Raw genomic sequence first — 27786 nt, forward strand, 5'->3', positions numbered from 1 at the left:
TAGGGTGCAACCCATTTTTTCTGTGAAGAAAGAGATGATATGAGTTAAAAACCCATTGAAACTCATGCAGACCCATGACAAGTCAATGATACTCTGCAATTGGGTGAATAACCATCCTATTAGAGATATTGGCCAAACAAAGTGAATTAATATTTAATGAAAATAAAGAATGAATGATTCAAATGTACATTCATGAATTTCATGCCCATTTTCATTTGCTATCTTGAAATGGCTGGGAGATGGAGATGAATTAAGTTGCAATTGCAGCTTACTGATATCTTTAGGCAATAAATGTAAAGGAATGCGTTTCCTTTAGATGTGGTTTAATGTTGGTCTCTACTCTTAGGTGTTTTGCTTATTGTCTTGTTTTGAACTACACTGTGCTATAGGGAATCATGTTGATTGAATGTCTTGCAAGGTAACCACATCAACTCCATGCATCCAAACCTTTGTGATAACTTACACTCTTCAAATTGCCAAACTTCCTCATAATGAATTCCTTCCAGGACAATACTGGTCTTATAATATTCTAGCCTGGTAAATCTTGGAAAGAAATTGGAAAGGCACCTTAAACTATATTGTAAAAGGTGATTTAATACTGTTTTTGTAAGTTAATATTCTCTTCCTTATCTGTTTGGTGATGCAGTAAAGGTAGTTATGGGGTATTAAGCTAGGAGAATTTATCAATTAACTTTTATTTAACTTACATCAGGTGTAAACCAAGAAGCAACTTTGTTTCTGTAGTTTATCAATTTTTTCTTTTTGGAGAGTGCATACATTGATTATGGTGAGTACTTGGTTAGTTTCATTTCCCCCTATCAAACTAAGTTCCGTTTATGCTATGTCAGACAGTCAAATCAATTTTGGGAAATCAATAATCACCAATGCTTATGAGTACTTAACAAGGAACTGAATTCATGTGAGTGCTCGACGAGTTATTGAAAAGCTTGGGAAAAATGTGCCAGTGCACGGATAGAACTTGTATTCTTACTCTTTGGCTTCACTGAGCTATATTTGGTTACAAATAGCACAATTCTGTTCTTTTCCAAGTGGTTGTAATTACAGAGGTCTATCTAGTGGCATCTGTTATAATATTCATGTGTCTAGTGTGCATTTATAAGTTCCATGCCTCTTTACTTCAGACTGCTAGTTTAAAATAGGTGCACATCCTTGAAGTTGGAGGATGCATTTGCAATGCCCTTCATCCTAGGGGGATTATCTGAAGACATCTAGGTGGCAATCGTACTTGCTATGACCGAAAATAGGCGGGCCAGAGTAGGATAGTTGATGTGTAGCCATTCCCTGCAGCTGCAGGAATAACAGAGTAGGATTTATCTATTTATGTTTAACATCGATTTGTGGGTTCCATTGTCTCACTTTTCTTTGGCATTTACTAAAGAAGCTCAAGTTTCGAGATGTGTAAGGTGCAGATTCATTCCAGGGATCTTGTAGTGGATTCCAGAGAGTTTGGATGAATGTACACTTTTGACGAGAAATTGGAGCCTCTTTAGGCCATTCTATTTTTTTTCATCCATGATTTTGACACATAAAAAAAAGAAAAAGCTTAACTATATAGAAATATATTTTTAGTACACTTTAAGCCCAATGTCTTCTGCAGTATCCCCTAATATCTGAGGGTATCATTCTACCCATCACCAAAACACATCTCAGCATTCCTAGTCCACTAGTCTTGACGTTCCATTGCTTCATCTACTCACCGTACAACTCATGAACTTGTAGCTAATTATTAACTTGCTATACTGTCTGTTTATGTAGTACCAGTCCTGATTTATATACTCACCATACAACTCATGAACTTGTAGCTAATTGTTAACTTATTATACTGTTTGTTTATGTAGTACTAGTTCTGATTTATATACATTATTTTCAATCTTGATGTGCTTAAGCAGCCCGTTTGGTTAAATTTTGATTGTTTTCCTTCGTTATTGTAAAAGCTGTTAGCTGGTACATATCAGTCGTAAATTGCATGGATGCAAATATGGGTTACTATCCATTATGAATACAAAATATGTTTTGAAAATATTGGATAACGTAGGGCTGATATATGCGTACAGAAATCTATAAGGCAAGTAAAAATAAAATAAAGCAGGGAAACATAATTTTCTCTTCTCCAAAAATTAGCCAAAAGATATGTATGAGAAGAGATATTTTTCCTTTCTTAAAATGGTTAAGTATTTTAATTTTATTTTTCTTTTATTGTTGTTTTCTTTTTTCAAGATAGTGTCTTGTTTCCCTTCCCAATCCTCTCTGTAAGGCATCACTAAAATTCTTTGTTGGTCACATCTGATAGTCTCTCAACTATACTTGGCCCTTGTCCAGGGTTTATTCACTCTCTATTTGTATAGGATATGGGGAATTATGTTGTAGTTAGGGGAAGGGTGCAGGGGGACAGGGAAGGGCATAGGTTTATCTTCATGATTGACATATTATCAACTTTTCTAAATATTTATATTGAATTGAACATGTGCTCTAATTTTCAGTTTTCTTTGTTTGTTATAATATTACTGATACTCAATGAATGCTTCGGTTTGTTTTGCAAACCAAATGCATATAAATTATGTTAGGATTTCTTAAATGTGTTATTTTGTCCTACAGGTTCTCAATGCAGCAGCTGGACTCTTAGTTTGTGGGCATGTTAAAACATTGGAAGAAGGTATTGGCTTAGCAAGGGAAATACAAGAGTCTGGGAAAGCATTGAATATTCTTGATTCTTGGGTCCATCTAACACAGGTATTTTGATTTTTGGATAGTTTTTAACAGTTGCTAAATTATGGAATAATTTATTATGGGAAGCGTACCAATCCATCGTGACTGTTTATTGATGCCTATGTTATGTAGATGGGATTTTGAAAAAGAAATATTTCTGATAGTGACTAACAATTTGCCTTAACTGGCCGAAGCTTTACTTAGCATGGATGACATTCCTTGGTAGTATATCTAGACATTTAAGAAATGCCATTTGTATAGTCTTTGTCAATCTAATTCTTGAAATATAATTTAGACATTTATGTGATTTTTTTTAATTTGATAATTTGGCTTAGATGCCTCAGCCAAGGGAAAGCTCTCCCACCCTTGCCTATTGGAATATATGCCACCCAGAAAGTTGGGTGTAGTATTTTACGAGTGTTATGTAGATGGGATTTTAAAAAAGGAACATTTCTAATAGTGATTAATAATGTGCTTAACTGGCCAAAGATTTATTAAGCATTGATGACATTTCTCGTGGTATATCTAGAAATATAAGCAATGGCAGTTGTATATTCTTTGTCAATCTAATTCTTAAAACATAATTTAGGGATTTAGAGATTTTTATGATTTGATAATTTGGTTTGGATGCCTCAGCCAAGGGTAATCTCTTTTGTCAAAGCTCTCACCCTTGCCCATTGGAATATATGCCAACCAGCAAGTTGGGTGTTGTATTTTACAAGTGTTCCATGAGGATGTATCCCCAGGATTTCAGTAGTTATGGGGACAAGTGGATGGATAGAATGTCCCATCCTGATGCATTTCTTGTGTGTTTTAGGGGCGTCCCAGATACATCCCCTCAACATGGGGGATGTCTCTTGTGATGTTCCACATAACGGGGACCCTGGAGGCTGCCAAGGCATCCTTGGTATCCCTGTGACGTCCTAAAGATGTGCTGGTGTCCTAGGAAAGATTATGGTTGGATTTGGTGTGGATGTTGCTGAAGTTGAAGGAGAAGGAATGTTTGCTGGGGAAGCTTCTTTTGGCTGTGAATATGCCTGCTGAGACAAAAAAATTAGCTAGCATTTACTTTAAAATTAACGTGCAGAGAGCAGTAAACATGCAGTGATTAGGAACAAATAAGAAACCTTTGCTATGCACTTGACTTAGAGGCTCTTGTGTGGCACTCTATTAGTGTGATGTCATGCCCCCTTTTGTTTAAAATTGGATTTGGGTCAATATTAACTCACTTTTTTCTTCCGTGGATTAATCGGGCAAGAATTAGAAGAAAGATTCATTTAATATTTTTTATTGTCTGTTCATTGTTAAATCCAGAAGGACAATTAAATATTAAATTAAATTTGCATGAGGCTCATATTTGGACATTAGAATTTGTGCCTTTTGGTGGTCATGAAGTAAGAAGTTCCAAGAAAGGATTAACTATAACAAATGGAGGGAATTTTGGGGCAGCTCAACAGTCATAACGGGAGCATATTTTGGAGGAAAATTGATGAAGATGATGATAATTTATTTATTTTTCCAAGAGGGGGTTGTTTGGAGTTGGTCCTCTATATATTTGCAGGGAAAATCACAATTCAGTATCTTTATGCTGTTTCCACTTCTCATTTTCTCATTGTATGAATTTCACGTTTTGCAATATTCTTTAGTGGAGGAAACCCCATTGTTCACATAAAGCAACTTCATCTAGAGGCTGCATTGAAGCTTCATGATTTCAGCAGTTTCAACACTTTTCCATTGTTTGTGTGCAAGGTTTCATTGGTGTTATTGCAGCGAGTCCGAAAGTGTTTTGAGGTTTTGCTATTGTGATTTCATTGTATTGGTTGATATTTTGCTGCATCTTATCATTACCAAACATCACATATCAGTTTTGGATATTGTTGGTCAGTATGGTGTAGTTTTGGCAGTGGCTTGTGTTGCATAGTGAGTTTTACTGCATAGTTGTGAGATTGCTGGCAGTTTTGAGTCCCTTTCAGTATTCTACAGAATTATGCTGCTATTATCATGCTTGTATCAGATCATATAAGCTATAATTTCATTTTGGAGTTTAAACAATATCAGTTTGTGGTGTGGAGTGAATCGGGTGGTTTCAGTTTGTCGTAGTTTTGTGGGTTTTTCGTAGATTTTGGTGTATGAAGATATAACATTTTCTACTATTGTAGATCAGATTTCAGACCTGATCATATGTTATTTGATATCAGAAAAATTATTTCATTTGTTCTCTATGAAGTTTTATTTGATTTGGTGCTCTTTCAGCGAAGTCTAGCTAGCTAGTTTACTGGGTAAACTGGGTGTTTTGCAATCAAGATTACAAATGTAATTTTTCAGATCTGAAATTATTCTAATTCTTTGGTTGAGGACATTACAATGGTATTAGAGAATGATCTTTCCAGCCTGCTGCGTATTGGATGATTGATGTGAATAATGGGTTTCTTCAAATCACTATTTAAGAGAATGAGTCAAATACAATGCAAGAATTTTTTTGATTGGTATGTAGAAAACTTGTTTATTAAAGAATTTTCAACATATCAAGAATATTTTGAATGGATGGGAAGAACTATGCCCCAACATGAAGATATTATTGGAAACTTTGAAGAATACCAAGGTAAGCCTGAAGCTTTCAAAAGGGTAATATATTTTTACAGGTACTTTGTGAGGGTGGAGAGGAAGAAGAGTAATTGAGAAAGGATGAAGAAAAGAATCAAAAGAGGAGGAGATCCAAGATAATGAAGTAAAGGAAATGTCTTTATAGAAAGATGAAGAATCAAAGCCAAAAGGTAAAGAAATTTCTGAAAATGATTTTTCATTTGAGCTTTCACATCAAGAAACGGTTCCGTTAGATACAATCAATAAATATTCTTCATTGCATTTTGATTGTGAAGATATTTTAGAATATTCTAATATTGTCAAAGAGACCTATTTAATGTGTAATTAGTGAAGAGAAAACTCATGTTGTGGAAGAAGAGAATAAATCTAACATGTAGGGTGATGAAAGAGATTGACTTGCTCAAAGTGAAGAGTTTGATATAAGGAAAAAGGTATGGGCACATGGTGATCCACTGATGGAGTTTCAAAGTAACATTATGTATGGATTTGCTTTTAAGAGCAACTTTTTGGTTAACCTTAACTCATGGGTTTTGTATCAATAAAATGAAGCTGTTGAAGATATCCCAATGAATTTTCTTTTGACAAACGAGGATGAGCATTCTACTTGCAGTCATAGGTATGAAAATATTTCAGATTTGTCACCACAAAATTCTTTTCAAGATGGAAACACGCTGATTTTGGGAACAAAGTCAAGGAGGATTTAGATGAATATTTTTCTATTAAAAAAATTTCATTTTGAGGATTTTGTGTTGCTGCAAATAATTCAAGGATGTTCAAATCAACAATAGGAGATACAAGGTGGAAGGGAAATCCTTCTTCACAATTACAAAATATCTCATGGATGATGTTATGGGATTCGAGTATTTTAGACATAATCAACATGCAAGCAGAAGGTAAGAACTTTTTGATAATGAAATATGTTTCATTGAGGTCTAATGATTGCTTGCATCTCCAAAATCATGGTAAATGTAAGAAAGGAGAGGCCTTGTTATTTGGATGTGAAGAGCTCTAGATGAGGAGACATGCATTTTCCTTCTTACATGCAAAGATAGCACTAGGTACTTTTAGGATCAAGCCTCATATAGGGTTTCTTCCTTTAGATATATGGAGGAGTTTACAAGAAGGATAGATTTCATAAGATGGCTTCATTGTTCCTAGCATCAAGAAGGTTGCAAAGCTATAATACTCAGGTCATATCAATGATACTTCAATCATGAAGTAGAATGGAATGCAAGAAGTACTTGATGAGGTAACCAACTCGTATCTTATTTTTATTTCAAATTTCTCACATCCATTTGTAGGAGGATATGATATTTCAAGAAGGGGTGATTGGGCATCTTTAATGCAAAGGTATAGCTTCATCCAAATTGAGAACAGGAAGATGACAGTCGTAGGAAGTGGGTTTTCTATTGATGATAGAAGATTACAATATGTTTTAGAGTTTGCTATGGGTTGCATTGAATATTTTTCCTTAAGACTTTCTACCTATCTAATCATGAGGAAGAACTCCAAGATGAATGTATTTAAAACCATACACATAAAAAGGGGTCTACACTAGTTGCTAATAATGAATCTCAACTTGCCAGATTAGCAACTTAATACATGACAATTCATTTTGAATAAACAAAGTGTGATATCCCCTTTCAAGCAAGTTAACTCATGGTTTTTCTTTAGCCTATGTTCTCATGGTCCCGCAGGCTAACTAGGACACAAAAGGGATCTTGGAGGATTTTTGCCTAGGCATTTTCAGTCGCAGGTCATTCCGAGATGTTTTGATGTAGTTTTGGCACACTTACTATTTATAGTAAGTCACTTTGGGATGATCCAGATCTTCAACGACATCATTGACGTCATGGTTGATGTTCAGATGGACGGCAATAATTCATAGTCATTTAATATTTTTTATTAGGTGAGTTATAAAGTTAAATTAAATATTTAACTTTATTTAATAAATGACTATAGTGAGACAATAAAGTAACATGTAATAAAAATTAAATATTTCCTTTCATTTAAAAGTACATAGTACACATAAAGAGGGATAAAATATTAAAGGAGTGTTTTATTATCCGACATTGACAAGACAAGTGAGAAAGTCCCAAGAAGAAGTTATAAAATAGATTAAAAAAACTCACTTTTATTATGCTTGGATGAAGAGATAATTTGGTTTTGGTTTGGAGGAGATAATCTTCCTGGGGCTTTGAGGACAAAATCCCTCTTAGCTATCAATCTCCACACTGTTGAAACACACAGCCTGGAGGTTAAACACTTTTAGCATACAAGGGAATATTATTGTGCTTGCAATTCATAAACCAGTTCCAGTATTGAAGAACAGATTGCAGATGTTAAGGAAGGGCATTGAAAGCGACTAGGAGAGCTTGATAAATTTATTGTTATTGCTGAGCATTCGTATATAGGGTCATACTGCAGTTGCTGGGTTGTATTTTTAGTGCTGGGCTGTACTGCTGCATACCTAGGCCATAATCTCACAGCTGGGATTGTACTTTCTGCTGTAGGGTTATCTTTGTTGTTTGCTGGGACTTGAAGGAGAGGTAGCTGGGACTGCAAGTCTAAAACTGCAGATTGGAAGATTAGATAGTGCTGCAGATTGTGACTACCCACAACCATACTTGTACTGGATCATGAGGGCTGCGCCTAGGGTTTGAACTTACAAATATTTACTATCATAAGGTCTGAGAACACTATTCCAGCTTAGCAGAATGAATGGGTATGTTATCAAGTGATTTGTAATCCTTTTCCCTTTGTGAGTGCCAGACTGAAAATGAAGTTAGCATTTCCAGATTATAATAAATTTAGTGTTTGTTCCAGAATTCAATGAATTTTTAGTATTTACAAGCTGTAATATTGTTCCTGTATTTGCATTATATTTATGAATGAAATGAACTGCATTACACACCGCATATGAGGATTCAACAGACAAAAAAATCAGATCAAACAAAAACTACAAACTGGGAGATATAAGGGTGCATATTACAATGGTATCAAAGCAGTGTATTGTGCCATCCTGGAAGGTTTAATAAGAACAAATAGTGACATGTCTGGTTATGACCGGCAACCCTTCACTCATTATTACAACACACGAAGAAATAGAGAAGCACTTAATACAGTTCCAGAAGAACAGGGAGTTACAGTAAAATAATACATTGACGATATGGGTGAGAGAAGGGATCCAGGTGAGGAGAGATTTGTACAGTTATTGGACGCTCTAGTTCAGGGACAATAGCTAGCAGATCAAAGAGCACTGCAACAGAATCGACGTTTGCACTTACTGACACAGATGATAGCTCGTCAGATGGGTATTAATGTGAATGACTTGGCTGATGGAAACAATGGTGGAAATAATGGTGGCAATAACCAGAGTGGATGTAATAATGTGGACAAAATGGTGGAAACAATGGAGGTAATAATGGTGGACAAAATGGAAATGGGGGTAATGGATGGGGGAAATGTGGGCGACAATTTTGGACATGTAGCTCAACCCACTAGAACGGTGAGCTCCAGACCTTTTCTACCCACCTTCCCACCTAGGATACCAGCACAGCCTATGAATGAGCCTTAGATCACTGACTTACAAGATCAATTCAGAAGAGATTGGGAGAGTGGAGGACCCGATTTTCAGGCAGCTATATCTCTACGAGATTACATTGATGTGAGGATGAGACACACTCCTCGTGCAGGAGACAGGAACCAAAACTTAGAGTTACGGAAGAAAGTAGGGAAGTTGTCTCTACCGTATTTTGATGCTTTTGGGAAGACTGCAACACGATCTTGGGTTAAAAAGGTGGACACTTATCTTCAACTTAATCCTATGCTTTAAGAAGACGCCATTAAATATGCTACTATACGCCTTGATGGAGTTGCGCGAGTGGTGGCACCATGGCATGGTTGTTGGTGGCAATATTGTACACGGAAATAAAACTAGTTAATTAAGTTGTAATTGTGTTGGTTAGTTGGCAACCGAGGGGTGGCAGTTGCGGTGCGATGGTTGGCGCTCGCACCCCCTCGGTATCTTTATATACTTCCGAATGTAACTTGTGGGAAAAGAAGGATGAATGGAATAACATATCTTATACTTGTCTGATATCTATGGCGTTATTATTCTGCATTACGTACTTTATGCTTTATGTTATTCACCCAAGAGGGCAAACATTTGGCGCCGTTGCCTAGACGTACTTGAGAACGGAAAACGTGGATGGCGCACAGACACGATGGGCCTACCCGTCAGTGAGATTAACCCAGAGGCCGACGACGCGCAAACGGAACAATCGTTGTGGGACGCAGAGCGTGATGGCAAGAGGCGAAGGGGAAATTGAACCCCATAATAATCCCGACACAATGTTGAGATAAATTGTGGCCGAAAGGAAAAATAATAAAAGTTTTTTTTGTGTACATGGCGTGTGCTTGCTATGTACGGAAGTGATTTATGCCCAATATATTAAATAAAGATAGAAATAAAAAAGCAGAAACGGACGAGTGGGAGGCCGCGCAGAGGGCCTTGATTCTGGAGCAACAAGTAGAACGTAGACGGAGGCTGAGGCAACTTGCTGAAGGACGGCCTGTCGAAGGGTGGCCTGAGGGGAACCAAGGAGGTGTCACGGAGGGTGCAGAAGCCGACAGAAATTTCTATGCGTCGCCAGAACACCGTAGGGTGCGGAGCCACGAAGAGTTTCTAGAGGAAACAAGGTTAAGGAGAGATCTAGTCGAAGAGACCCGGGATTGGTTCAGAAACTTATCCCTTACACCACAAAGTGAGGATCACCAAAGGGAGCCAGGAGTGGGCACGGGTGACAACGAAGGGGAGGATAACCATACGGTAGGTGCCACACTCGACAGGCAAAACACCGTCACCCACGCAGGACACACCACCGGCATCGGAGGGAGCGGTGCAGGGGCACAGACACAGCCACAACCACCTCCAGGAAGACGACCCCCATCGATGGGGAGTAAACAGAAACTGCCGAAGTTCAATGGCAACGGGAAGGAAGATCTCATTCGCCATTGTTGAACGTGCGAAACCATATGGTCAGCGAACGGTGTTACTGACCAAAACGAATGGGTAACACAGTTCCCAGCAACCTTGAGAGGAGTGGCCATAGACTGGTACTCAGATATGGACAAGGCCAAAGTCGGCACATGGTCCGACCTGAAGGAGTTTGGGATAGAGTTCCGCCTCCTGAGAGATGACAACGAAATAGTCGCTGAGATCTATGGAACGAAGCAGAACAAGAATGAGATTGTCTGAGCCTATAGTCGGCGGCTGAAGGAACTATTGGGAAAAATGGAGAGTCAACCAGCAGATGGGTTGAAAAAGCGATGGTTCGTGGAGGGACTAAAGCATTCTCTCTGAAAGAAGATGAAAATCGTTCCACCTACATCGTACGAAGACGCATACAATAGAGCGATGGATCTCGAGAGCGAGACCAAGACATTGAAGAAAAAGGAGGAGGATGGCTCGTCCGAGGGGGGTGACTCGTCACAGGAAAGCAGCAGCGACAGCGAGGCTGGCAAACGGGTGCAAGCGCTCCAGAAGGACATGGAGCGAATGAGGAGGGAATTCAAAACAATGAGAAGCACCGGTCGGACCGAAGGGGATATATGGTGCACTGAGTGCAAAGAGGAGGGGCACACAAAGGGTACTTGCTCGAAGAAGGCATTCTGCGAGATTTGCCAAGTGATGGGACACTCCACCAAGGAGTGTCCATACAACATGAAAACCCAAAATACGCAAATGAATAGCAACAATAACACGACATCATCTGGAGGTTACCGGGACAACAGACGCGACGACGGAAGGAATAGCAACAATAACAATAACGGAAGCCGTATCCAGTATGATGCCAAGGGTCGGCCAATTATCCAATGTAGGGCCTATAATCAGTGGGGGTACTTCGCCTGTGATTGCACAAAGGAAGCCACCCCTCAGCACCTCTGTCGATGGTGTGGGCCAGACAATCATGAGGACGCAAATTGCCCACAGGTAGGGGTTAATCTCCTCAACATTGAGAAGGCTGAGAAGACTGGTGAGAAAGAAGTATTGGCGATCACTTGCGCCCAAATGAAAAAAGCCACTTATCCCGAGCCCCGTACGAAGGAGAGATTACGGGAGGCAAAGGCCAATATTGAACGTGAGATAATGACCGAACAACGGGACAACGAGGTGGCAAGTACATCATCCCGTACAGAAGCGGAAAATAACATCATTGGGCAAGTACTGTAGATGGAAGTACCTATAAGGGTAAAGGACCTTCTAGAAACAATGCCACAGTTAAGAACCGCCATTTTTAGTTCCATACAAACCACTGCGCAGGCACCTTTGCGTGCCACACGGGCGGAAGTTCCAGTTAGCCCTTGGTTGACCCAATGTTGTTGGCCTTAAATAGTGGTCGGCATCCTGCTATAGTAGAGATGGGAATTCTTGGGGCTATCCTCAAAGACACCATTGTGGACGGAGGTTCGGGGGTGAATGTACTGCCAGAGGATACGTGGAAGAAGCTAGGGAAGCCAACACTATGGCCACCCACGTTCAACTTGGTAGGTGCAGACCAGCACGGCATCAAGCCACTCGGCACCCTGATGGCCCAGCCGGTCACCATCGGCACGCAACCTTTCATACTAGATTTTGTGGTAATCCCACTCAAGAAGAAGGGGTATGACGCCATCTTAGGTAGAGGGTGGCTGGTTACAGCAAAGGTGAACCACGACTGGAAAAAGAACACCCTTTCTATGGAGAAAGGGGGGCCGAAGTACACCATTGATCTGAGGACCCCGGTTGTTGACGAGGAACTGGCATCATCTTCGGAATCGAAGGATAAAGGAAAAGGCAACCCGAGGGACGAAGGATGGGGCTGCAGGGAGCCCAACGACGAAGGGATTCTCAAACTAGGAGAGTGCTCTGAGGATGAGATAGGGTCATTGAACGAGCTCTTCCATTGGCAGATGGAGGATTACGAAATGTTCCAAAGCTACAGGCTTGAAGTAGAGGAACCAGAGCAAGCAACAGAGGAGGCGTACCTGCCAGAATACATAGAATATTGGAAGGGAGACGCCCCAAACCTCGGTGACGTAGATAATCCGAAGATCAATTGTGTCGGCAACGATTGGAACCCTGTGTGGAAGGCCGTAGCTTTCCCACCATATGGGGAGGTTGTATGGCCGGGGTGCCATCGGGGACATTACGGTGAAACAAAAAAAAACAAAAAAAAAACGACGACGACCAGATTGAAAAATCATTCGATGACATATGGAGCCAGGATGCTGAAAATATTAGAGTGGAGAAGAAGGGTTTTGAGATCATAAAATATCAATCTGGTCGTCGACCCCGCTGGGGCGCTGCCCCAGACCTCGCGGGGGCGCTGCCCCTCGACCCCGCTGGGGGCACTGCCCCCAGACCCTAGTTTATTTTTGAGCTACAGTACACTTGTTGGAGTTGGGTGAAGGGCATTAGAGATGTCATGGTAAGTGTTGTGGTTGTCCGTACTATGAGAAAGAATCCTGCAGCTAAGCATTGGCGGGGAAGCCATAAGCCGTAGAGGGAGACGGATTTGGAGGTTGCGAACAAACAGAGTTTGAGGGAAGGCATTGCAGGTCCGCGCAGTTGTATGACACCAGGGAGTTATTCAGTTCAGTTGTTAGCCTTTGGGGAGTGTGATGGAGGATTTGAGGTGTCTCGTAGCCTTTGTGCTAGCGGGTTGTGGCCACCTCCAGGCAAGAATAATACGCTTTGAGGAACTTGGAGTAGGTCTCGGCTGGACGTGAGGTTGCCTTGGTGGAGGCAGAGAGGGCTCGGGAGGAGTTGACCACCAGGTTGGAGGCAGTACTAGCGTGAGACTTAGCTCAGGGTACCCAGGAGTTGGATGCCAAGAGGGCAACATCGGTGGCTATCGAGGACAAATTGGCTAGAGAGATTTGATAGGAAGGATACAAAACTACATTTCAAGGAGTTGGCACAGTTTAAACAATGGGGACCACTGGAGAACTATATCTCAGAGTTCCAAAGACTCTCAGTATTAGTTACAGATGTATTATAGAGGACGCTCATGGTGCTTTTTAGGGATGGGTTGGCTGATCCATTGAGAGGGTGGATTAAGGTCCTCAATCCCCCTACACTATAGGATGCCATTAAGAAGGCCAAGGACATGGAGGCTTCTAGCTCAAAAAGCCAATTTCAGTTTAAGAGTTTCCCATAGAAAAAAGAAAAGGACAAGAAACAGAGTGATTCACAACCACCCCAGATAGATTCAGGGAGACATGATAGTGATCAGTTGAATGAGCTCAGAAGAAAGAAACTTTGTTTTCATTGCAGAGAGCCATGGGACGCTTTGCATAAGTGTATTGTTAAAGCGAAAGCAAAACAGTTAGAGTATTTTTCTTGTTGAAGAATCAGCTTAGAGGATTTAGAATAATGGTCAGATCTAGAAAGGAGGATGGAGAAGATAAGATACGGCGACAAAGAAGGGTGGAGAAGATAAGACCATTGCACGACTTACCAGTACTGAACCGTTGATAACCTTCAAGGTAAGAGGTGTGATACAGGGGCAGTGAGTGGTTTCGCTGATAGACACAAGAGCCACCCACAATTTCATTGATGAAAGCTTTGTGAAGAAGCGAGGACTTTAGACAAAGGAGCGCAAGGGATTCAGAGTGATGGTGGCTAGTGGACATAAGATTCTTAGTATTCACATGATTCTTGATCTTCATATGCAGACTGGAGATTATGACATGGTAGGTAAGTTTAATGTGGTTGATATGGGCAATTATGATGTCATTTTGGGCATGATATGGATGAGCTCTTTAGTTGAGTTCACCTTCAACTTGGAGAAATTGGAAATGAGGTTTGAGCATCAAGGATGGAAAGTGGTTCTCAGAGAGTTATTGGATGGAGGATTGAGGGTAGTCTCACTTAAGAGAATGGAACGCTTGTTCAGACATGATCAGGTAGAGTGGGCAGCGGAATGCCTCGTCATGCCTACAGTTACACAAAAGTAGGTGAAGGACTACCCTCCGGATTACAAAATAGGCACACTCAGGTATTTGATAGTATACCTCATGGAGTTCCTCCTGAGAGAGGGATAGAACATGTGAAAGAATTGGAAGAAGGAGCCAAACCTGTTATTACTACTCCTTATAGGCATCCAAAGAAGCGCAAGGATGAGATTGCAAAAGCCATTAAGGAATTGTTGGAGATGGGACACATCAGGCCGAGCAAAAGCCCTTTTGCTTTGGTAGTGATGTTAGTTAAGAAAAAGGATGGGACAATGCGGATGTGCATTGACTACAAGGCACTCAATAAGAAAACTATCAAAAACAAGTATCCCATCCCATGAATAGATGAGCTGATTGACGAGTTGCATGAAGCTTGTTTTTTTTTGAAAATAGATTTGAGGTTTGGGTATCACCAAATCAGAATGAGAGCAAAAGATATATAGAAAACAACTTTTAGATGCCATTATGGCCACTTCGAGTTCTTGGTTATGCCATTTGGGCTAACCAACGCTCCTGCTACTTTTTAGAGTTGCATGAACTAGGTCTTCAGGAAGCAACTGAGAAAAGTTGTGTTGATTTTCTTTGATGATATTCTCATATTCAATAAGACATGGGAGGAGCACATGCAACTCTTGGAGGAGGTTTTGAGCATTTTGGAGAGTGAGTCACTTTATGCCAAGGAATCGAAATGTGAGTTTGACTTGTCAGAATTGTTATACCTTAGGCATATCATCAGTGCAGATGGAGTGAGGGTGGATCCGGATAAAATCAGGGCTATAGTTGAGTGGCCTACCCCAACCAACCTTACTTAGCTCAAAGGTTTCTTTGGGCTATGTGGATTTTACAGGAGGTTTGTGAAAGTCTTCTCACAGACAGCTGGTCCCCTTATAGATTTGACTGGGAAGGGAGCCTTTGAATGGTCAGAGACAACTTAGAAGTGCTTTGAACACTTAAAGCAGTGTTGACGTGTCTAAAGTTGCATCGCTGCAAACTCCATCCGGCCAACACAAAATAGAATGTACTCGCTGAGTATCCTATCCTCTCTTGAGATAAGGAAATCCCTAATGCTGTTTTTGCTTGATCAAAGGGGATGACCTCAAGGTTTTGATTGTCAGGTCTTGACTGCGGGATTACTCAGTGGTTTGATGTGTTTTGCTGGAAACACAAAGGGGACTTACGGTGAGATGGACAATTTTCGGATGAGTTCCCTAAAATTCTAAGTCTTGTTATCGATTGATTTCAGTTGGATTGATACTAATTCAGTAGAACTGTGGGGTTTCTTGGTAAAAAAAAGGGGAAAAAGAGGAATGGGGAGAATAGATACAAAAAATCTAATTGCTTAACTAAGATAGCATTTTCAAGAAAAATAGACAGATACCTCCAATTAACCAGATTTAACACTTATCAACTATTTAAGCACAATGTTTGTAAGAATCTAGTGCGATCTTCAAGGGAAAATAAGTTTTCATGCTATTAAACATAAATTCAGAATTTTATCATTCATTCATTAACTGTCTAATAACCGAACTAAGCATATGAGAGGGTTCAGATTAACCATGCAAAGGGAATGACAATCAGTCAATCCTTAATGGTATGAACAACGAGGATTCTATCAGATGTTTATCCTAAAATGCTATTGGAAAATAAATATCATAACAGAATAATTTAAATGGTGAAGAAGGAGATCACGCACTCAACAAATTAAATGAAAACAACGTTAATTTTCCATTAATCCTGTGTAAATTTCACCAAAGCTTTAGCAACAATCCTTGAACTTCTTACCAAAAATGAGGGAAAACCAGTCCCTTTAAATAGATTTCCCAAAATAGATGAATGGCCAAGATCTAAACTAAACAAGTGGCCCAGATTCATCTGTACAAAAAGGTACCCATACCCATAAATGGAAGGTAAATATCAACAACCACCCAAAGGGGAGCAATAACTACCTAAAAAGGTAATTAAAAACTATCCATAACAATTCAAAAAGTGCACATGCACAAAGTTTAAAGTTTACAGTTGACTTGGCAGTCAAATATGAACTTTGGCCAAAAAGTGCTTTTTCAATTTTAAAAGAAAAATGTATTTTAAGACAGCACTTTCTCTTTCCAGCTTCATATCCTCTTACTAAAAATTCATCCTCGCCATGCAAATACTCTTTCCAAAGGTCCCGACCTGCTACACGTTCTTCACGAACATACTCTTGGAACCTGATGCACAGCTGGAACAACACCTTGAACTGAGGCATAGGGGGATGACGTATTTTATACTGCATGCCTTCCAGATAACGATCTACGTGCTTCAAACCATCCTGCTAGCTGGATCGATGAGCCTCAAAACACAAAATGTCTGAATGTAGTTTGCCGGCAGAATCCAGGTCCTTAGTGGAGTAAACGATCTTGTCTGTTCTCAATCTCTTCTCCCAGTTTGGTTGCACTACGTCATCGGACAGGTCATTTTTCCAACCCAAAACCATTGATTGGAGGATTGTCTTGCCAAGTTCCTGCATGTTCTTCAGAATTCCCTCGCATGCATCTTGCTCTTTGTCAATGATTTCTCTTGTCTCATTCTTCATAGTGATAGTCCAATACCATTCTTTAAAAATGTTGATGTCGTGGGGGTCCAGGATGGTAGACAATGTAGGAATCTGTGCTTGGGTCCAAAAAAGAGCTCTTACGAGAGGAAGAGTTGTAGTAGCTACCTCATGGATTTTGAGGCATGCCCGCTTTACCTCGAGCAGCTTGACCAAAATGGTCTCTTGCTGGTGGGCCATTTCTTTTACCTCTTCAATGATTTGTTCTCCCCTTTCTTTAATGCCTTGCATCCATTCCTTGTCGGCCTTGGCAGTATCTCGTACTCCTTCAAATTTTGTGGTGGTCCTTTGTGCCAATGCTATCGAGGGAATGTGGGATTCGGGGGCATTATGCAATGGTCTCAGGAGTTGATCAATGTACCCATCGGCCTGCTCAGCACGAACTCGATACATGTCCTTTTCAGCCGTTATCTCTTCGAGTTGTCTGAGCATATTTTGCATGGAGTCCTTGAACTCCTCCCTTTCCCGTTCCTTGGTGGCTCGTCTGATTGGGACAGTTGTGATGCTATAATCAGCCAGTGTAACTTGATCTGCTGGCTTATCGGCAGGCAGGGTGGCGATATGGAGGGTACGGTTCCTTTTTTCATCTTTGGCTATTCGGGAATATGCTTTAGGCTTTTTCTTCCCCTTGGACTTGGCTTTGTCTATGCATGAGAAAATGTCCTCCAAGTCGATGGGTGGCTTGGTGGCTGCCTTTCGCTGAGCTCTAGCAACTAACCAATCTTGAGGTATGGTCTGGGTTGATGCTATGGTTAAATTTGCACTCTGCTCTTTAATGCTTTTAGCTAGCTCATCGCATATTCGTAGCTGCTCTGTTACAGGAGGAGTGGAGGAAGTGTCAAGTCCCTTGCTTGCAGCTGAATTCTCTCCTACTTCGCTGAACAACTGTCTGGTATCTTCATGTGATGGTTGTTCTTCAATCCTTTCAGGCTCGTGGGTCTCATCTGTCCTTTGCTCTCCTTCAACAGTGGAGTCATCCTTGGCAGTACTATGCAACTGTAATTCATGGTGGCTCCCCTGGGTGGGTTCATGCACCTCAACCCCCTGAGTAGATGGAATTTCTCCTTCCTCAACTTGATTCTCAGGTTCGGCAGACTCAATGACTCTCACCTCTGTATCTAGCCTATCTTGTGCAAGAGGATCATTAGCTCTGAATGTGTCAACATCGCTTTGGGAAGGCGGAGCAGGTATATAATCTAGTTCTATTACATCATCAGATGAACTGAGGTCTTTTGATGATGAAGTGACCTCTGGTCTCCTAATAGGGATCTTCTCCCTTCTTGTTCTTTTAGATGTCCGAGTCCCTCTGTTGGCTTTAGCCTTCTTCCTTTTTTCGGGCTTTCCAACCTCTTCCTTTGGTGCACTCGAGGTTCCCTCATCTTCGGAGGACTGAGAATCAAGGCTACCCATCATTTGGTAGGTGAATTGGACTCCCTCATGAATCAGCCGCTCAATTTGTTGGTGTAACCACTGACTAGTGTACCTTCCTGGGGCTGCCATGACTGCCTCAAAATCAGTGATTGGATCTTGTGACCAATCGATGCCTGGCAAGAGATGTCTTACTGCCTCAAATTCTCGGATCTGTAAGCAATTTCTTGAATCTATTAACTGATCCGGGACCCGACGGTATTCATAGAGTTGCATTTGCTGCACACTTAGCCTTGAATATTTGTGCCGTCGGACCTCGTAGTCATCATAGCAGTTTTTCCAATAATCTTCAACTGACTCCTTTGCTTTGTATCGCCTATCGTAGGCTCTCTTTGCCAGATTGTTGTGATCAAAGCATTTCCTTGGGAAATGTTCCTATAGGCCGTAAGAGGCTAGTTCTGCAAGGGATTCTTCTGCATGGGCTGGATTCTTCAGATGGACATCGAGGTTTCCTATAATCATAGGGAAGACGAATCTAGATTGCTTCTTGTCTTTGAGTAAACTGTTCACCGAACGTGACTGCCTTGCGACTTCCAGAAGAACTATTTTGTCGGTCGGGTATCACGGAAGTCAGAAAGGAGCGCCTTCAAAGCTAGCTATTCGGATGTAGGAGAATCTTGGGAACTGAATGAACCGAGCGCCATACCTCTGTATCAGAATGGTAGCTTGCTCTGAAAGCCTTATGTGTAGTCCTTGCATCAGCCTGACCAGGCGCATTGTGAAAGCGTCATTGACACGCTCATATTGACCAACTGCATAGGCAGGGCTCTTCTTTTCGCTTTGAGCTATGTCCTGATAATGTAATTGTGGATAGCAATCATACACCTTCACCTGATTGGGTCTGTTCCCAATTTCACCCTTCATGATTAAACTTGGCAGTGGTTGGTTTCTGGCGAACATATAGACTAGATAGGATGTCATGGTAAAGTACTTCTTCTCCTTATGTTCGATCAACTGGGTGTGGATGTTGTCACTTATGATCTGGGCCCAGTCGAACTTGGATTTCCTAGCGAAGACCTGTTCTGTGAAGTAGAACATCCACTATTCAAAGTAGTTAGATTGGGGGAGTCCCATAACCCTGCTGAGCAATTTGACCATATCTCCATGCTCATTGTGAAAGTCGCTTCTGGGGGTCTTTTTCCCAATTCTGATGCTTGGAGGTCTTCTCTCCTTGTACCACTCCTCATTTATCAATGTTCTGCATTTGGCAGGGTTCATATCATACGCCACCTATGCTTCATCTATAGTTGTTGCTATGGGGTTGTTTGGGAAGGGAATATCAAATGCGTCGCCGATGGCTTCAGGAGTGAAGTCAGCGAGGACCATATTCTCAAGGAGCACCAATCTGGTGTTTGGTTGGTAATGTCAGGCAGCCTCTACTACCAGCTCATAATTTTGCACTGATGGGGGAAACCCTCTTTTGCATTGACAGGGGAAATCCTACTGCTTAGGCGATGCCACTTTCCATCATCCGCCTAGGCCTGCCATAGGCATTAGGGGAGAAAACTCTGTCTCTAAACTCCTGAATATCAATGTGGCCTAGGTCAGTATCACCTACATTTTCCTATACGCTTTGAACTTTTGATTCCCTCAGTCCTCCTCTCTGATACTGATATTTCATCTTTTCGACTTTGCGAGGGATAGCTGATTTGCATGCTCGGGACATTTCGGCTGCACTAGGTGTCTTTGAGGACACTACTGCAGATTTAGGCATCTATCCTGCACAACTGGACGTGGATTACGAGACGAGATAAAGGAAACAAAACGGGTTAGATAAAAGGGATACGTTAGTGCACAAGGATTAATTTGAAAACTAAATTTGAAGAAAGCATGATACTTCAACTAAAGAGCTTGATTGATTTAGACATGAACATTACTAAGCTCTTTGATTACACATTTATTTATTCGGCTGCGGTTCAAGGACTTAGGCGATTTCGACTGCTAAATTGGCACTTAGATTTTAAGACTAATTTTCAAAATGGACGAGGTTTAAATATTCCCTGTCTGAAAAATGCGTTTTCTGGTTAACTCCTGGGAACAGACTCTGATTTCAATTACTTTGCTTGACGCCTTATAAATGAGAAAAGATGCGGTTTAAAGATTTAATCATTTGATTAATTTTTACACAAACACATCTATCCAATTTTTCATATATTTTAAACGATTTTAAGAGAGACGAAGCAAACTTACCTGGCGAAATGAATGGCGTGAATCCGCACAACCTGGCTTGTAAGAATGATTTCCTTTGGATTTTGAAAAAAAATGCTTGTCGTATGCCCTATGTTTGAAAAGACAAACTCACAATTTGCAAATTTGGAATGGGAAAGTTCTGCAATTTCAAATTTTAACGGTTAACTCCCTATTCCTAATTTTCGCGCCTAAATTTGGAGAGAAAAATGCAGTTTAGAAACTTAGACTTAGCGATTTTTACCTTGGTGATTTTGCCTCCTGCGTGATTTTTGCCTTAGGCGTTTTGGGTGTTCAAAAACCTTCAAACCTTCACACTTCTGCGATCTTACTTTGGGTGTTTTGGGTTAATGGCGATTTTGAAAAGGGTTTGTAACGTTTAGAAATCGCGATTTTTCTCCTATACGAACTTCGGCATTTTATTGCTCTCTGCAATGTATGAAAACCTCGCGTGATTACTATGGCATCTTTTAAGGCTCTTGGAAACTTTATAAACAAAATCGCGATTTACCCTTAGCTCAACTTTGGCAATCTCAAGCTGTTTGCAAACTTTGTTAGGAAATCGCGATTTTCCTCATGAGGTGTGATTTTCAGCATTTGGGAGGGGATTGCAAAGTTTGACTTCTAAAATCGCGGTTTGGGGAGTCTTCTAAAACTTTGGCATTTGGAGGTTATGTGCAACTTTTAAAACCTTCTTCACTTACCCTTCATGCGATTTTTGGGGTTTCATGTTGCTTTTGCAAGTTTTCACTTTTGGCATTTATCCCTTAGATCACAATTTTTCGGGGTTTTTAGTTTCTTTTGCAAGTTTTACAAAAATTGCGATTTTACCTTGGTATGCAAACTTTGGGTTTTGAGTTTACTTTTCAAACTTTTATACTTTTCGCACTTATCCCTTAGATCACGATTTTCGGGGATTTGATTGCTTTTGAAAACTTTTTACTTCTTTCACCTTTCCTCCATAACGCGATTTTCGGGTTTTTGGTTGCTTTTGAAAACTTTTAACTTTTCGCACATCCATTATAATGCGATTTTCAGGAAATGGAGAGAGTTTGCCAAGTTTTACCTCTTGCATTTTATTCAATATTGGCGAATTTCGGGGATTTCACCCATTTTGTAAATTTCTCAAAAACCTTTGCCATTTTCCCCTTTAGTGCGAATTTCGGAAAAATGAGACATTTTGTCAACTTTTGACACTTTGCATTTTTTATCTCCTCTATATCCTTTGGCGAAAATCGGCACTTTGGGTCCTTATGCGACCTTCAGACGCTTTACCTTTTACTTGGGGAATTTTGCAAGCTTCTACCATTCCTCACCTATCTCTAGCGATTTCACAAGTTTAAACTTTCTCTTGGAATTTGTAATGCCCGAAGGTTCAACTCACCTTGCGAATTCACAGGCTTTTGCTCATGACATCATCATCTCATGGACTGATTACGGGCATGCTCAAAAGGATGCGAGACACCCTGCGTAGAACTCAACAGGGCGAAGGCAAAAAGACCTAAAAAGAGGGGGACCCTGTCGGCGACAGGGAGCGTGTGCAACGCACAACAAGCAGGTAATGACATCTTGTCCGGTCTTAGCACTGCCATATTTCACCAAGCCATTTGAGTTATAGTGTGATGCCTTAGGGGATGGGGTTCGTGCAATCCTTACGCAGGAAAAGCATCCCATTGCTTTTGAGAGTAGGAAGGTAAGGGGAGTAGAGAAGAGCTATTCTATATGTGATAGGGAGATGTTGGCCATAATGCATGGATTGGCCAAGTTCAGGTCTTGTCTAGTCGGAGTTAAATGTGATTAAAACAGGCCATAACGGTATAAAATATTTTATGAACCAAAGAGATCTTAATGATAGGCAGCATAAGTGGATCACCAAACTACATGCATACAATTTCGACATTGAGTATGTCAAGGGGAAAAAGAATGTAGTGGCTGATGCACTTTCTAGGAGACCACATGTACGTTCCTTAGTGGAGATTTCAGCAGACTGGAGAGAGAAGATAATAGCTAAATATGCTAAGGATCAATGGGCTACATATTTGATTGAGGGTTCTACACGGGATGATAGATATGTGGTGGTTAATGACCTCATCCTGTACAAGGATAGGATTTATTTGGTACCCTCGTCATATGTCAAAGGTACTATCTTGAGGACATTCCACAATGCACCCATGGCTGGACATCTTGGGTTCTTCAAAACATACAGGCAGATTTGTGAGAGGTTCACTTGGAGAGGACTCAAGGACAATGTTCAGAGATATGTTAGGGAATGTCTAGTTTGCCAGCAAAATAAGGATGAGCATACCCCTCTAGTTGGATTGCTACAACCTTTACCCATTCGTCACAGAAAATGGGAGAGCATCTCGATCGATTTCATTACAAGCCTACCCAAGGTGCAGGGTCGAGATTGTATTTATGTGGTGGTGGATAGGCTAACGAAATATGCTCATTTCTTTGCTTTTACATCTACTAGCACAACAACACGTGGCAAACTTGTTCTTTCGGGAGGTGTTTATGCTTCATGAGATGCCTAAGAACATAGTCAGTGATAGGGACAATAAGTTCCCGAGTCTATTTTGGTAGGAACTATTCAGATTGAGTGGCACTGAGCTCACCACTAGCACCAGCTATCACCCATAGACAGTTGGGCAGACGGAGATTGTTAATAAGTGGGTTGAGGGGTACTTGCGGAACCATGTATCAGGGCAGCAAAAGGCTTGGATCACATGGCTTTACTTAGGTGAGTATTGTTACAATACCACCTATCACATGTCGATTAGGATGTCTCCGTTCATGGCGCTATATGGGTATGATGCTCCTAGCTTCACAGATCTTCTTTTTGGAGATAGCCGGGTACCGAGTACACATAATTGGTTACAGGACAGCCAGGATATTCTGAGATCACTTAGGGAGAATATTCAACAGGTTCAAAATCAGCACAAGCCTTATGTGGATCAACACAGCGTAGAGCTCAATTTTGAGGTTGGGGGATATGGTATATTTAAGACTCCAACCTTACAGGTAGCCCACACACAAGAAGAGTGGAGCGGAGAAGTTAAACCTGAGATTCTATGGCCCGTTCAGAGTCGCATGTCGCGTTGGCGAGGTGGCATACAAGCTGGAGTTGCCAACAAGCAGTAGGGTACATAATGTGTTCCATGTCTCCAGATTGAAGAAAGCTCTTGTCCATAATGTTGTACCTTCTGCAAAGTTACCCCCTCTGGATGAAGAGGGAAAATTGATATTGGTTCCCGAGGCTATCATTGATACTAGGGAGAGAACACTCAAAAGGAGAGTCATCAAGGAGTATCTGGTTAAGTGTAGGAACCTGCTAGTGGAGGACGCTACTTGGGAGAATGAGTAGATACTTCAGCATCCAGAGCTGAAATTGCTTGAGGACAAGCAATTTTGGGAAGGGCGGATTGTAATATCCCCTTTCAAGCAAGTTAACTCATAGTTTGTCCCATAGGCTAACTAGGATACAACAGGGATCTGGGCGGATTTTTGCCTAGGCATTTTCAGTCGCAGGTCATTCCGAGATGTTTTGATGTAGTTTTGGCACACTTACTATTTATAGTAAGTCACTTTGGGATGATCTAGATCTTCAGCGACATCACAATAAATTAACATGTAATAAAAATTAAATGTTCCCTTTCATTTAAAAGTACATAGTACACATAAAGAGGGATAAAATATTAAAGGAGTGTTTTATTATCCCACATTGACAAGACAAGTGAGCAAGTCCCAAGAAGAAGTAATAATATAGATTGAAGAAGCTCACTTTTATTATGCTTGGATGAAGACATAATTTGGTTTTGGTTTGGAGGAGATAATCTTCTTGGGGCTTTGAGGACGAAATCCCTCTTAGCTATCAATCTCCACACTGTTGAAACACACAGCCTGGAGGTTAAACACTTTCAGCATACAAGGGAATATTATTGTGCTTGCAATTCATAAACCAGTTCCAGTATTGAAGAACAGATTGCAGATGTTAAGGAAGGGCATTGAAGGCGACTAGGAGAGTTTGATAAATTTATTGTTATTTGCTGAGCATTCATATACAGGGTTGTACTGCAGTTGCTGGATTGTATTTCTAGTGCTGGGCCATACTGCTGCATACCTGGGCCATACTATCACTGTTGGGATTGTACTTTCTGTTGTAGGTCTTCATTGTTAGCTGGGACTTGAAGGAGAGGCAGCTGGGACTGCAAGTCTAAAACTGCAGATTGTAAGATCAGATAGTGCTGCAGATTGTGACTACTTACAGCCATACTTGTACTGGATCATGAGGGCTGCGCCTAGGGTTTTAACTTAAAATATTTACTATCATAAGGTCTGAGAACACTATTCCAGCTTAGCAGAATGAATGGGTATGTCATCAAGTGATTTGTAAACCTTTTCCCTTTGTGAGTGGCAGACCGAAAATGAAGTTAGCATTTCCAGATTATAATAAATTTAGTGTTTGTTCCAGAATTTAATGAATTTTAAGTATTTAGAAGCTGTAATATTGTTCCTGTATTTGCATTATATTTATGACTGAAGTGAACTGCATTAACCACCTCATATGAGGATTCAACAGACACAAAAATCAGATCAAACAAAAACTACAAACTGGGAGATATAAGGGCACATATTACACAAAGGCATATTGAAAATGAAGTGAAAAATCTTATGGTTCACTGGTTGCAACCTGTGACTCAAACGGAAGGATGTCACTTCTGATTTGCCCACAGTAATGGATCCTTTCAAAACTTAAAGCAATTTCATATGAGCCTAGTTGGCTTCAAATTTATCTTTTGGAGAAGGGATGCCTTTAAAATTGGGAATGCGTTCCATAAAATGAATTTGAGGTAAAAAACATGTACATGGGGGATTGATATCATATTCTTTAGGAAAATCATGTGTGCTATAAGAAAACATGGGAATGTTACACAATATGTTTTGAGAAAGATTGAAGAGGTAATCATTTCTTCCATGAGATCATGTTTGCAGATTTAGTATGTGGGATTTGGTGCTGTTATAGATTGTTTGTTGCTGCTTGTCCATTATGCATCTACTATTTAAAATCATCCATGCAACTGAAATTATCCTTTTTCAAGTTGAGGTGAAGGATGGGTTAAGTGATGTGTATTTCTATGTATTTCAGTAATATATAGATGAATGAAAGATTTAATTCTAAAAAATGTGTTGGTTGATGTAGAGGATGTCATGAATATTATCATAGTCCATTATGTTGCATAAATCATACTTTCACCATTTAAGCCTCAGGATTGTTTGGAACAATTTTCCAGATGATAGTGCATCACTAGCTAGAGATCCAGGACAGTTTGTAGGGTCAATATTCAGAGTTGGGAGGAGTATGTGTTGCTACCATATGGTGTTAATTTCTATCTCTCAGCTATACTATTGCTACTATATATCAGATCCTAAAGTTGCATAATGCATACACCATCCTTAAAGCTGAGGTAAGTTGCATATTCACAATTGTGGAAGATGCATTTACTATTTTAACTGTCTTATAATCTTCATAAATCAAATATATATCATTGGGAGAACTTACAAGAGTTTTAGGTTATACTTGTCTCATGCTAGTGCATATACATAGTTAGAAAAGCAAGTTACGAAAGGAAGGAAGATGTGGTTTAGATTTGGAATTGGAGTGAATGTATAAAAGACTTGTTCTCTATGAAATTGCATTGGGTGAATTTCTTTGGGAAGATGTGGCTCAGATTTGGAATTGGAGTGAATTTATAAAAGACATGCATGGATATCTTTGTTGGTTTCATGATAGTGTCACACAAGAATTTAATCTTTCAAGTTTGCATAGTGTCTCTTGGTGTAAGATGTTACATCACACAGAAACAAGATCAAGGTTTTGTATACAATTTTTCATGACAAAACATTGTGGTATTAGGACCTTGGAGCTCCATGTTTTTAATTGCTTGAGGACAAACAATTTTGGGAGGGAGGACGTGTCATGTGCCCTTTTGTTTAAAATTGGATTTGGGTCAATATTAATGCACTTTGTTCTTCCATGGGTTAATTGGGTAATAATAAGAAGATTCATTTAATATTTATTATTGTCCATTCTTTTTTCAAAGCCAAAAGCACAATCAAATATGAACTTAAATTTTCAAAAGGACACTTTTTTTAGGTTTTCCCTCTCTTTTTAATGTAAATTTGAGCTTAGGAAAATAAGAAAGTGACTTTATTAAAATGTCATTTAAATCACCATTAAAGTCACTTTATAAACTTTATTAAATTAATTGAATGATATTACTCTTATAATAGAGTTTTGACAGATAATACTAAATAATTAAATTAATTAATTCGCTTTATCTCGACTATAGCTTATGGGAATCAAATAGGCTAATAAGTCTTGGAATGACTACGCAAAAGGGGACATTACAAGGAATTTTTGGGAAGCTCAACAGTTGGTGACTTAACAGTCATAGTGGGAGCCTATTTTGCAGGAAATTGATGAAAATGATGATACTTTATTTATTTTTCCAAGAGGGGGTGATCTAGAGTTACTATATATATTTGCAGGCAAAGTCAAAATAAAATATATTTATACCATTTGTACTTAGTTTCTCATTATATGAACTTAATGTTTTCCAATATTCTTTAGTGGACAAAAACCCATTGGAGATTGGAGGCTTGTGGACAAAAACCCATAAGATTTAGGATGGTGGTGGAAGAAATCCCATTGTTTACATAAAGAAACTTCATTCAAAGGTTGCATTGGAGCTTCAAGATTTCAAAAATTTCAGTAGTTCTCCATTGTCTATGTGTAGGGCTTCATTGGTGTTGTTGCAGTGATTCTGAAAGTGTTTTGATGTGTTTCTATTGTTATTTCATTGTATTGGTTGATATTTTGTTGTATCTAATCATTATCAAACATTAGATATCAGTTTTGGGTATTGTTGGTTAGCATTGTGTAGTTTTGGCATTGTGGGGTGTGTTGCATAGTGATTTTTCTAGCATAATTGTGAGATTGTTGGTAATTTTGATTCTTTGTTAGTATTCTATAGAATTATGCTGTTGTAATCATGCTTGTATCAAATCATATAGACTGTAATTTCATTTTGGAGTTCAAACAATATCAGTTTGTGGTTTTTGGAGTGGATTGGGTGGTTTCGATTTGTTATAGTTTTGTTGGTTTTGCTTAGATTTTGGTGTATGAAGATATAACATTGTAGTTTCGTAAATTATACTCCTTTAATTATGAGTCCAATTTCACTCTAAGC

General features: G+C 40.0%; 1 protein-coding gene across 6 annotated transcripts in view; it reads left to right on the forward strand.

Annotated features, from left to right (window-relative positions):
* LOC131031265 (anthranilate phosphoribosyltransferase, chloroplastic) overlaps positions 1-27786 on the forward strand; it is a 209881-nt gene that overhangs the window by 163152 nt on the left and 18943 nt on the right. For all 6 annotated transcript variants that reach the window (XM_059209573.1, XM_057962326.2, XM_057962327.2 and 3 more), the window contains exon 9: positions 2617-2751. Coding sequence is in view for 5 of the 6 variants with exons in the window: in XM_057962326.2 (XP_057818309.2) it covers positions 2617-2751 (135 nt within the window). In the remaining variant the exon portion in view is untranslated. Of the gene's footprint in view, positions 1-2616; positions 2752-27786 lie in introns of those variants that run through there.

This window comes from Cryptomeria japonica, chromosome 8 (genome assembly GCF_030272615.1).
Source record: "Cryptomeria japonica chromosome 8, Sugi_1.0, whole genome shotgun sequence".
Lineage (NCBI taxonomy): Eukaryota > Viridiplantae > Streptophyta > Pinopsida > Cupressales > Cupressaceae > Cryptomeria > Cryptomeria japonica.